This window comes from Equus przewalskii, chromosome 10 (genome assembly GCF_037783145.1).
Source record: "Equus przewalskii isolate Varuska chromosome 10, EquPr2, whole genome shotgun sequence".
NCBI classification, from domain to species: Eukaryota; Metazoa; Chordata; class Mammalia; order Perissodactyla; family Equidae; genus Equus; species Equus przewalskii.
In genome coordinates, this window is record NC_091840.1 from 44767466 (window position 1) to 44779667 (window position 12202).

Consider the following 12202-nt stretch of genomic DNA (forward strand, 5'->3'; position numbering starts at 1 on the left):
GTCTTCCATGCTTCTCCCTCGAAACCGCACGCGCTGTGGCAGTGGCCTTCTCCATTTGCACAGCGGTGCATTTGCCCCTGCTCCCCAAGCTGCTAAGGTGCTGCCGCGTCTTTGCGGAGCCGGGTAGCTGGTGGGTGGCAGAACCGGCTTGGAGCCTGATGTCTGCCCTCTTCCCTGAACCCCTTGCCCCCGGCACCCAGCAGCTGGGCTGTCCCCAGACTCTTCTCAGGGGGGCTTTGTGGATGTGGCGGGCGTGCCCTCAAGGCATCTGTGATCTCTCTCGAGGCTGCAGACGGGCTGGTCTGTGCACACCTACCAGACGGAGAAGCAGAGGAAGAGCCAGTGCCTCAGCCCGGCTGAGCTGGAGGCCATCCTGCAGGTCATCCAGAGGGCCGAGCGGCTAGACGTCATGGAGCAGCACAGGATCGGGTGAGGGCTGCTCCCCAGCTGGGCGGGAGGGCGATGAGTGAGGGGAGAGCGAGGGCGCCTAGCACCAGGTCGGCCGGTGGGGAGTCGGGCAGCCTAGTGCTGGCTTCTCGCCACTGCGAGTGAGTCAGCTCTGCCTGGACACACCTGCAGTGTAGACGTGTAACCCGGCCCATTGAAGCTGCACAGTACCCCTCTGTGAGGTGTGGGTAGCGGCTGGTGTGTGGGCCCCGGGGTGGGGGAGGATGAACGAGTGTGTCGAAACGCGCCAGCGGCTGTGGAGCTCTGCACACAGAAGGGTCGTGTGGTTCAGCCGGGCAGGAATTCAAGTCGAGCCTGAGCAGTGGGTGGTCCCATCAAAGACTCCAACAGGAGCTGCGCTCAGCTTGTTCTGAGCTCTTCTCCTGGCCTCTGGCATCCAGCGCTGACTCCTACACAGTCTTCAGACAGCTTCGTTGTGTCTTTTGTTGTTTGTTTAATTACAAAAGCGATTCATACTTCCTAGGCAATGTGAAAAACGCAGCAGAGCGCCAGAGGAGGAAAACGCATGTGCCGTGCATTGCATCGGGCAGGAATTAATTTGATTCTGGTCTCCTTGTTCTTCTTCTGTTTATCTTTTTCTATTAAATAAATCATCATTTGAAAAAGTCAGACACTGCAGAAATGCACAGTTCTAGAAAGTGAAGGCCCCACTACACAGACCACTGCTGTCCAGAGTTTGCCGCCTGCGCTTCAATAATACTGGCATATTGTTATCATGTTATTACAAAAAGGGTTTACATTAGACAGACCAGTTGTCTTTTCCTGTCATTTGCCTCCCCACCCCCAACCTGGCTGTGGCCCCGCCCTCTTACAGACCCAGCCCTAGGGCCCTGCAGAGCCCCCTCCAGACCTGAATGTGCCTGCGCTGGTAATTGACAGGCCAGCGCTGCATCCCTGGGGCTCCCCCAAGAGGGCATGCTGGGAGCCGGTGGGTGTGTTTCACATGGGCTCCCCAGAGTGGGAAGCATTTGTGCCCCCCTCGCCCGCTGGGCTGCTGTTTTTCCTTCCCTGTGCTGTTCCCATTGTCTGTCCTCACTGTGAGCACTGGGTTTGGCAGGGGTGTGGAGTGACCCGGAAGGCAGGGCCTCAGGTTAATCATCTCTGAAGAAGGAGGTGCATCCCGGGGGTTTCCGTGAGTTAGGAGGCACAGGGTCATATTGACGGGGGGGTCCCCGAGGCAAGTGTCAGGCCAGAGCTGAAGCTGGGTTTGCCCATGGGGCCCTGCAGGTCCCTGGGGGAGGGACAGTGACCCCTGTGGAAGTCAGGGGTGCTTGCTGGAGGGCACATGGGTAGAGGCAGCCTCAGCCCAGTCTCTTCTTCTTTGGCCCCCAGGCAGAGCCTGATCACCTAGGGGAGAGCGTGGGCTGCCATGAGCTGGGGGGGGCGGTGGAGGGGGACTGGGCATGGCCCTGCTCCACCTCTTAGGAGCTGTGTGATCTTGGCAAGTGACTTCACATCTCTGAGCCTCAGTCTTCTCATCTTTAAAATACGGGAAAATAGCATCCTTCTCACTGAGGGGTTGTGAGAATTAGAGAAGATATTGTACCCCCACACTGTCCTTCATTCATTCAAGAATTTTCACCGAGAGTCCACTGGGCACTTGAGATAAAGTGGACAACAAAACAGAAGTGGCTGCCAGTCTTGTGGAGGTTGTAGTCTTACAGGTTGTCATGAAACGGAGGTCACAGTGGGCGGAGGGGCCGTAAGACCCCGAGGAGAGGCACCTACCCCACGCTTAGCGGGGCTCGGGGGATGTTCCTGGACCTCGGCATCTGCAGGTTCAGGGGGGACCTCTTTCTCTTTCTTCCTCCAGCTTCTCTGCCCACCCCGTTGCTCAAACCAAAAGCTTCCACGTCATCCTGGATCTCTCTCTTACCCCCCTCACCCTAATTCCATCAATGCTGCCTCTGAAATCCAGCCTGTCCCATGCTCCATCCCCCCTCCCTGGACAACCCCCCTCCCCGTCCCCCCGTCCCCCCCCCCCCCCCCGGCTTCCTCATCTGCACTCCCCCCGCAATCCTGACTTTGCACAGCAGCAGAGTGAGCTTTTAAAAATGTCACTCGGATCAAATCACTCCTCCACATAAGGCTCTTCAATAACTTCACGTCGATCTTTGAAAATAATCCAAACTCCATTTTGTGACCTACAAAAATCCATGTAATCCAGCCTCTCCTCGCCCCTCCAGCCTCCTTTTATCCCAGGCTCCTGCTCGCTCATGAGGGAGTAGCCACACTGGCCTTCTGACTGTTCTGATGTGCAAACCCTTTCTCACCCCTGGGCCTTTGCACTTGCTGTCCCCTCTGCCTGGAATGCTCCCCCCCACCCCCAGCTCTTCATGTGGTTTGGTCCTTGTCAGCCTTTGGCTGACAGCTCAGATGTTCTCAGGGGGCTTTCACTGATCACCTTCAACATGCCCCTGTCTCCCTCAATCTTCCTCCTCCTGTTTATTTCCTAGCACTTCCCCCTGTTTGAAGTCAGTTTGCTTGTTTCTGGGCTTTCTTCCTTTATTGAATGTAAGTTCCGTGAGAGTAGGGACCATGTCTGTCTCTGGCTTGCTTGTCACAATATTCCCATTGTCTGGCACTTCATAGGTCCTCAATTAATAGTTGGTGAGTGAATAAATGATGTTAGCCAGAGGAAGGGGTGGGGCAGGGAACAGTACCCTAGGCTAGGGAACAGCACATGGGGCATGGTTTAGTGTTGGGGCCCCATGGCAACCGTGGCTGGGCAGTGGTTGGGTTGGAGACAGAAAGCACGTTCCATCTGACTCGAGTCCTGTGTTGCAGGCGGCTGGTGGAGCGGCTGGAGACCATGAGGCGGAACGTGATGGGGAACGGCCTCTCCCAGTGTCTGCTCTGCGGGGAGGTGCTGGGCTTCCTGGGAAGCTCGTCGGTCTTCTGCAAGGACTGTCGGAAGGTAAGGCCCTGTTCTGGCCCTGCCACTCTGGCTACCCAGCCTGGACCAGCTCTGCTGCTGCTCTGTGGCTTTGCATCCTGCCTCCCAGGAGTGTGTGTTGTATGTGTGTGTTTGTGCGTGTATGTGGGCGCACATGGTATCCTGTGCTTCTTGGCAAGAAGGATGGGGGCCTGAAGGTCAAATGGCCTGGTTTCTATGGCTGCCTCTGGGTCTCATAGGCCTGGATGTGAATTCAGCTCTCCCCCTAGCCGTGTGACCTCAGGAAACTTGCTAACGTGTCATGCCTCATTTGTAAAATAAGGATGATGATCATATGTATCTTAGAGAGTTGTGAGGATTAACTATTCTATGCAAAGCTCTTAAAACCTCGTCTGGCACATTAAATACTCAATAAATGTTGTTAGTTGGTATTAAGTAAATACAGTTCTCCTCAGGGCCAAACAGTGTGCTAGGATTGTACTTTCTATTCTGTTGGCCTGCCTCTTGGGCCTTGGCCTCTCAAATGACGGTGATTTGGCAGCAAGGTCAAATGGATTTTCTCCTTTTCTTATACTGGAGAAATTGTTCTAAATTGTGCCACATATTAAATTGTTTCATATTGAGTCCAATGCTTTTCTAAATAACTTTTTGTTTTCCCTAGAGTTTCTAATTGCCTTTCTTTTTCTTGTTGACCAAAGAAAAACATGCCTTCCAATCCTCAAGATTATTTAACATCTCAAAAAAAAAATTATTTAGCATCTCAACTTTGCTCTCCATTGCATGGAGCCTGCATTTTTTTTCCCTGCCAGAAACCCTTCTAGATTCTTATTTCTGCTCCAGCTTAGACTGGTTGCTGCACAGCTGTCATCATGGGACTTCCTTTTTCTGCCCTCCTAGTTTAGAGACACTGTTCCCAAGAGACCAAGTCTTTTTTTGTTTTTCACTCTAGTTTTACTGGAACCCATCCTCCAGTAACTTCCATGTGCCAGTCACTCTTTGAAGCCTGGAGTTATTGTGAACAAGACAGAGAAGGAACCTTCTCTCTTGAGATTACATTGAGTGAGGGAACCGAAAACAAGCAATGATCAAATAAATAAGATTTCAGGAAGTAGTAAATTCTGAGAAGAAATCACAGGGGATAGAAGACTGGGGGTGGGGCATTAAGAGTTGAGAGGACTGTAAAATCCAGGGAAGTCAAAGAAGTTGGCGTGGACCTGGCCACACGGAGGCCACTGGCAGTCTTGACAAAGGCATTTTCATGGCATTCAAAAGCTGGGTGAGAGAACCAAGGCGCAGAAAGGTGAATCTGCCTAACTAAATGGAAAGCCATGACGTCAGATAAGCCAGGATTTCCATTTTCCTCCCCTGCTCTCTGACCTGTGAGGAACCGGGCTGAGGAATGTAGATTAACTGGTGAAGGGTCCAAGAACAGTGGAGGTGGGCGGGCGCCTGGGTATCAGGGAGGGTGGGCATCGTGTGTCAGCTCCTCCTCAAGCCTTCCATGGGCCGTGGACTAGATACCAGCATGGGTAGTGGGCCCGGGGACTCGGGAATGTCTTGCTCCCCATACCTGGGCAGGTGGGGTTATATTGTGTGGCTCCTGCCTTGGAGCATGGGCCCAGCAGCCTGTTCCCTCTGTCTGCCCCTCCACCCCACAACTGCTGTAAATGTCCAGGTCTGCAGGGCCACGAAGATGGGGCAGAACCACATTTCCTTTCATTGGAAATGTCTAGCGCCTCGTCACAGAGGCAGACTGCTGCCTCTGGCGGCTGAAGGGTTAATGCCAGCCGCTCCTTGGAGAGCCGTTTCCTAGGCAACAGTGGCCCTCTCAGGGGAGGACCTCAGCTGGGGGTGGGGGTGGGGGAAAGGCTCTTCCAGGCAGTCTTGCCACCCTCCCCCGCTCCCGCCCCCACCCCGGTACCCTGGAGCGCTGGGCTGGTCCGCAGGACGTTAGAAATTGTTCTTATTTTGCAGCAGACTGAGGACTAGGTCCTGGCTTGGGTGGTGAGGTGAGGAGCCCTTTGAGCTTCTGAGGGGACTTGTTCCTGGGTAAAAGTGGGAGGAGAGGGTGCTGGCTGGGGCCACAGCCGAATGATGGGCATTTGGGGGTTTCCTTCATCCATCCTTGAGAAGATTGTGTCATTCATTCATTCATTCACTCTGTGAATAGTAGAGGGCCCACTGTGTGCAGGCCCTGTTCGAGGTGCTGGGGATACTGTGAACAAGATAAAGTCCTTGCTCTCACGGAGATTATTTTCCAGGGTTGGGAGAAGAGAGACAACAAACAAACAAATACAAAATAATGTCTAGTAAACTGAGGGCTCTGTAGTGAATTAAAACAGGGCAGTGGGATAGAGAATGACTGGGAGGGCCCCTCTGAGCTCAGACCCAGACACAAGCAGGAACCAGCCCTGGAAAGATCCAGGTGGAAAAGTGTTCCAGGCAGAGGGAATAGCAAGCACGAAGGCCCTGAGGCACAAACCAGCTGGGCACATTCAAGGAACTAAGAAAGGCATCTGGGGAAGAGGGAGCGAGAGGTGGGCACAGCTGGTCACATAGAGCTTCACGGGTCAAGGTCAGGAGTGGAGATTTGATTCTGGTTTAATGGGACGCCAGTGGAGCGTTTTAAGCAGGAGTGTGACGTGATCTGATTTGTGTTTTTCAGAGATGAGCTTAGCTGCCGTCTGGGGAGTGGCTTGCAGGGGGACATGGAGTGAAAGGAGGAGACAAGTGAGGAGGCCATGGCTGTCACTGGGAGACGATGGGGTTGGGGACAAGGCAACATAGGGATGGGGCTATACGCTAAGAGAATCAGTCTCTTCAGTGTGTTCTCAGCAGACTGGAAAGGACAAGAGATGGTGCTAAAGGGTCCTAGGAAGGAAAGGGGGTCCTGGACTGCAAATGGGCCAGGGCAAGAGGTCACCTGGTCCATCCTGCGTGGCAAGGGGGTGGCGGTCCACCTGGACTTTCCTCTAAGTGCTGTTCCCATGCGCATGGCCTTGGATCACAGTGTCAGCCCAGCCACAGCGTGGTGACCTTGTGCAAGTCACTTAACCTCTCTGGGCCTCCGTGTCTTCATCTGGAAATGGGATAGTAAAGCTTATGCCATCATTGGGAGTGCGAGGAGTAAATGAGCTGAGACGGGGGAGCTGTTAGCAGAGTGTCAGGTCCATTGCAAACACTCAGTAAAGGGTACCTGTTGTTGTTAGTATCATGGCTAGTATTATTAATCCACTTCAAGGTCCTAGCTGTTCAGACTTCCCATGTGTTATCAGGAATGGCCTGACCTCCCACATATCTCAGAAGAGGTTTAGTGACATCCGTGTGTTGGTCAGCTGAGACTGCCATAACAAAATACCGCAGCCTGGACGGCTCCAGCAACAGAAGTGGATCTCTCATTGTCCTGCTGGCTGGGAAGTTCAAGGTCAAGGTGCTGGCCAGTTCGCTGTCTGGTGAGAGCACTCCTCCTGGCTCACAGACGGCCGCCTCCTCGCTGTGTCCACACTTGGTGGAGAGAGCCCTGGTGTCTCCTCCACTTCCAATAAGGACGCCAGTCCTATCGGATCAGGGCCCCACCCTTATGACCTCATTCAACCTAATTACTCACTAAACACCCTGGCCCCAAGTACTCACACCGGGGAACAGGGCTTCAACATAAGAATTTTGATGGGACAAAGTTCAGCTCATAGCACCCCGCATTTTCCTTATTAGAGTTCATGTCTTCTTGAACTTAAAATCAGAGTTCCCAGAGTTGGCCGCATGTTTCATAATTTATATAAAAGCCTCCAGAAGCCCGTGTAGCCCTCCAGCATTGCGTGGCTTGAGCCAGTGGGAACCCCTCAGTTTTTGTGCAACTTCCTCATATAAACCTAACACTCAATCACTTATTCAGTGCACTGTGGGCTAATTTTGGAGTAGGGGGATCCAGAAGGAGAGGTGTCCAGAATGGTCACTTCCCTCAGGTCCTGATGGGCCAGACAGTATTCTCTAGAATGGTGCTGACTATGGCTGGGACAAGGGTTTCCAAGACTGAGAGCAATCGGGAGGGTTGTCTGGAGGAGCTGGCTCTTAAGGCTGGGCAGGCTTCTGAGAGGCTGAGAGCAGAGCGAAGGGCATTCCAGGAGGGGGAGAGCAGCACAGCAGAGATGGAGACAGGCTGGGCCAGCACTTGACTGTGAGGATGCAGGCCCTGAGGGCAGGGAGAATGTGCTGAAAGAAGAAAGGACACAGGAGAGGATGTCAGATTTGACTTGGAATCAAGGGAACCTTGGAGGAGGGACAGGGGAGATGGGGATGGGAAGATGTGGGGTAGAGCTGAGATCTTTCGGAAGGAAATGGGGCTTGTTAGAAGGAGTTCTCTGAGGGCCAAGCTGCATTTGAGCAGAGCAGGCAGGTCTATAGGGCCCCGAGTCCCCTGGGAGATGGTCACAGAGGTTCAAATGTCCTGGGGCCACTGTGCCAGGTGGTGGTCACTTAGGAGCTGAGTCCCTGGAGAATCAGGAGGGAGGCCCAGTCTTAGCCTCAGAGCCCCCTGCAAAGCTTTAGCCCTTGCAAGGGCTCTCTGGTGTCCAGGAGGGGAGGACGATGTCATCCATTCACTCATCCAACAAATATTTTTTGTATGCCTATTGGTGCAGGCACAGTGTAAAGACACACAGATCCCTTTGGGGAGCGGGGTTAAATGGTTATGGATAATTAATGACAGTCATGATTGGGGTTATGGAGGCATCCCTGAGGGTCTGAGAGAGCTCTAATGGTACTGGCCTAATTGGGGGCATCAGGAGCCCTCTGGGCTCACCAGTTTCTGGGCGCCTCCTGTTTATTCCCATCTTTACTCTCTACCTTCTCACCTTTTGCAATGGCCTGCAGCCCTGGGTCCCATGAGGTGTGTGGGCGTGGGCAGGCTGCAGAGAGGGGGTGCTGGGGGATCTCTGACATGGGAAGTGTCCAGATCCAGGCCTGGAGGGCAGGTCCTCAGGTGCTCCTGGACACACGGAGCCGCCCCAGCAAGAGCCCTGGCAGCATTCGGCAGCCACAATGAGCACGCAGGTGGAACCCCTGGTACCGGTCCTGGTTGCAGCACCCCCTCTGTAGCTGGGCCTGCATGCAGGCTGCCTGCCCTCGTTATTGGAGAGCTGTGGTGGGAAGGGAGAGGGCCCGGCTGGTTAATTAGAGGGGCCTGGCACTCCTAATTGCTTGGGATCTGAGTCAACCGGCTTTCAGTTTAATTGAGCATCCTGCTTCACCAACGATGGGGAGGCTGGGCAGGGCTGCAGGAGAACCTGCCTGAGCCCAGGATGGCATTGTTGCCACATGGGGGAAGCAATCAGATTTGTCTCTGGTCCCAGCCAAAATATATTCCACGGTGTGGGAGCAGAGAAGCCTGCCCATGAACTGGTGGTCTTGGTATTGGGTGCTGGGTCCTGGTGAAAGAGAATGAGGCAGGCCAGCACTTGGCTCAAATCCCTGAGGGAAGTCCAGCTCGGGGGTGGGGAGAGATGGGGGGGTGTCAGGCATCGCTGGCCCAGGATGGGGAGCGCTGGAGGGAAGGGACCTGGCTGGAACCTGATCCCTGTCCCCCGCCCTGCTCACGGCTCTGAGGGGGTATATCTTGTTGGGGTCAGCCCAGACCCCCAGCAGGTGAGCTGGCAGTCACCCTAGGGCCAGTCATGCCATTGTGAGGGCCCCACCGTCATGACCTCATTGAACTCTAGTCACCTCCAAACACCATCTTGCTGGGGGTTAGAACTTCACCATGTGACTTCTGAGGGGACACAAACAGTTAGTCCATAGCACCTGCTGAACAGAAACTCGGGCGGTGGGGGCAGCGGTGTTTCTCTAACAAGCATTCCAGGGGATTCTGAGTCTCCTGGGGTTTGACAATCCCTGCTCGAGGGTCCCAGCCCCAGGCTGTCTCAGCTGGTGGTGAAGGACCTGAAGTGGCCCAGCCTTGCCTCTTCTTGTCGCCCTCCCCTGTGCCACACGCACCCACACCACACGCATACACCCCAGCTCAGGGTCTCCTGCGCCCTCCCTCAGGCCATCCTCGCTCCTGCAAACAGTGAGCACAGAGCCATTGTCCTACCTGTGATGTCCTTTAGAGTTTATAAGAGCGCTTTCACAAAAGTCATCCTTTTTAGTCCTAAGGACAAAGCTGGAAGGGAAGCAGGGGAGGTGAGGCTGTCCCCCGTCGCAGATGGAGAACAGGGGCTCAGCTGAGGTGGTGTGGCCTGCTTGGGTCCCCCGGGGCGTTCACTGCGCCCCTCCATTCCTTCAGACCAGACCAGTCACGCCACGTGCTTTCCCGTCCTTGAGAAGCAGGGACATCTTCCTAAAGAACCCAGGAGGAGAAACATCATACCCAGGGGCTAAATATTGAAAACTTTTCTTATAAAATCAGGAATAAGACAAGTTCCATGCATCTTGATCACCTATTCTATCCAACATTATACTGGAGGCCTAGCCAGTGCAATCAGGCAAGAAAAAGAAACGTATGGCATACAGATCGGGAAAGAGTAGCTAAAACTGTCATCATCCAGGAAGGACGTGACTATGTAACAGGAAAATCTGAAAGCGTCTAAATACAGGTGGTTAGAATTAGTAGGTGAATTTAGCAAGGTTGTTGTATACAGGTTTAATATACCTACAAGAAAATCAGTACTTCTATACACCGGTGACAAAAATGAGAGAAAATAAAAAGTCCAGTTTGTGACAAAGGGGGCATTGATAGGCAGTGGGAGGAGAATGGCCTTTTGAATAAATAATGCAAGGTCATTTGGATATTGATATGGAAAAAAACGTGTCTTGACTTAGCTCACACTAGGCACAAAAATCAGTTCCAGATTGATTTCAGATTTAAATGTTGAAAGGTAAAATAGTAAATATTTTGGAGGAAGAAAATAAATAAATAGATAAGAAAGGAAAGAAAGAAAGAAACAGGAGAAAAAAAGAAAAACAGGAAAAGGCTTTAAAGCGAAGGAGTGGACGCCCTATCTGCCTGGAAGATGTCTTTGGGGACCCCGAGTGAACCCAGATGGCCCTGTCCGGAGGCACGCTCCCACCTGTCCTCCGTCCAGTGCCCGCAGTGCCGGCTGGCTGCCCTCACCACCATGGGGGGAGACAGCAGAGAACAGCGCAGCCCCCTTGGGGGCCTTTTACCTCCTTTGGAGCCAGCTCAGCTCCCTAGGCCCATCCTTGCAAAGGAAGTTGAATTTCATGCAGAGCTTGTTTCTCTGCAGAATTTTTTCCTTCACTCACTCTACAGCGTTTTGTTGGGTGCTGACTATGTGCCGGGCCCCGGAGGTTCTGTGCTGAACAAGACAGGAGGCAGCCTTGCCCTCGCAACCACGACTGGTGATAAGAGCCGGTATTTTTCTCACTGACTATGCCAGACATTGTTCTAAGGCTTTTCACATGTTCACTCATTCGGTCCTCCTAACAGCCCTACAGGGTCAGAACTATTATCATTCCTCTTTTATAGATGGGGAAACTGAGGCACAGAGTGGTTAAGTACTTTGCCCAAGGTCACTCAGCTAATTCATTGTGGAGTCAGGATTTGAACCCAAGCAGTCTGGTTTGCCAGTAGCTGCTGGACTACCTCACCTGCATAAAGCTTATGACCTAGAAAGCACGGTGGACAAGAACAAGTAACTGCAATCATTCCAGAAAGTGGTAGGCAAAAACATCAAATGTTTGAGAGGGCGGGCACTGTAACAGCCAGTGGGGAGGGAGTGGGAAGGCAGCTGTTTTATTGTGGACGCACAGCGTCCAAAAATGAGGAGGTGACATTTGAGCTGAGACCATGATGAGAAAAAGTCAGGTCTGGCAGAAAGTGTCCCAGGCAGAGGGAGGGGCGTGGATGAGCCACTGGGCAGGCAGAGTCAGGCTTAAGTGAGAGTCAGGAGGAAGGCCAGGGAGGCACGGGGAGGGAGCAGGCCCCACAAATGGCCCCCCTGGCAAATGCTCTACCCCGAGCTCAACCCCCTCTTACTGTGGAGCCTGGCCTGCACTGAGCCTACGTAGTGGGGGCTGCCCCACCCCGCTCCTTGGATAGCTTGATCCCCCAAAATAGGAGGCAATTTCTGAAATTATTTATTCTTTAACTTGTGGTGAAATGTACATAACATAAAATATACCATTTTAACCATTTTTAAGTATACAGTTCAGGGACATTAAGTACATTCACATTGTTGTCCTACCATCACCACCATCATCGCCAGAACTTTCTTGAAAAACCGAAACTCTATGCCCATTAAACAATAACCCCGTTCCCACCGGCCCTGGCCCCCGGCCCCCGCCATCCTGCTTTCCGTCTCTGAGTTTGACTGCTCCAGGAGCCTCAGGGAAGCAGAGTCATCCAGTATTTGTCTTTTCGTGACCGGCTTCTTTCCCTTAATGTCTTCAAGGCCACTCCATGTGGTAGAGTCTATCAGAATTTCCTTCTTTGTTTTTTCATTTGAGTTCATAATAGTTTACATCATTGTGAAGTTTCAGTTGTACATTATTTCTTGTCTGTCACCACATAAGTACTCCCCTTCACCCCCTGTGCCCACCCACCACCCCCCTTCCCCTGGTAACCACTGAACTGTTTTCTTTGTCCATGTGCTTGTTTATATTCCACATACGAGTGAAATCATTTGGTGTTTGTCTTTCTCTCTCTGGCTTATTTCACTTAGCATAATCCCCTCCAGGACCTTCCATGTTGTTGCAAACAGGATGATTTTGTCTTTTTTATGGCTGAGTAGTATTCCATTGTATATATATGCCACATCTTCTTTATCCAATCATCAGTCAGTGGGCACTTGGGTTGCTTCCATGTCTTGGCTATTGTGAATAGTG

The 12202-nt window shown here is 52.6% G+C and overlaps 1 protein-coding gene across 1 annotated transcript in view; it reads left to right on the plus strand.

The window, feature by feature from the left end:
• Nucleotides 1-12202, plus strand: part of RPH3AL (rabphilin 3A like (without C2 domains)) — a 145548-nt gene that overhangs the window by 56007 nt on the left and 77339 nt on the right. The window contains 2 exon segments of the mRNA XM_070562852.1: nucleotides 286-429; nucleotides 3256-3385. Of these exon segments, the coding sequence (XP_070418953.1) occupies nucleotides 286-429; nucleotides 3256-3385 (274 nt within the window).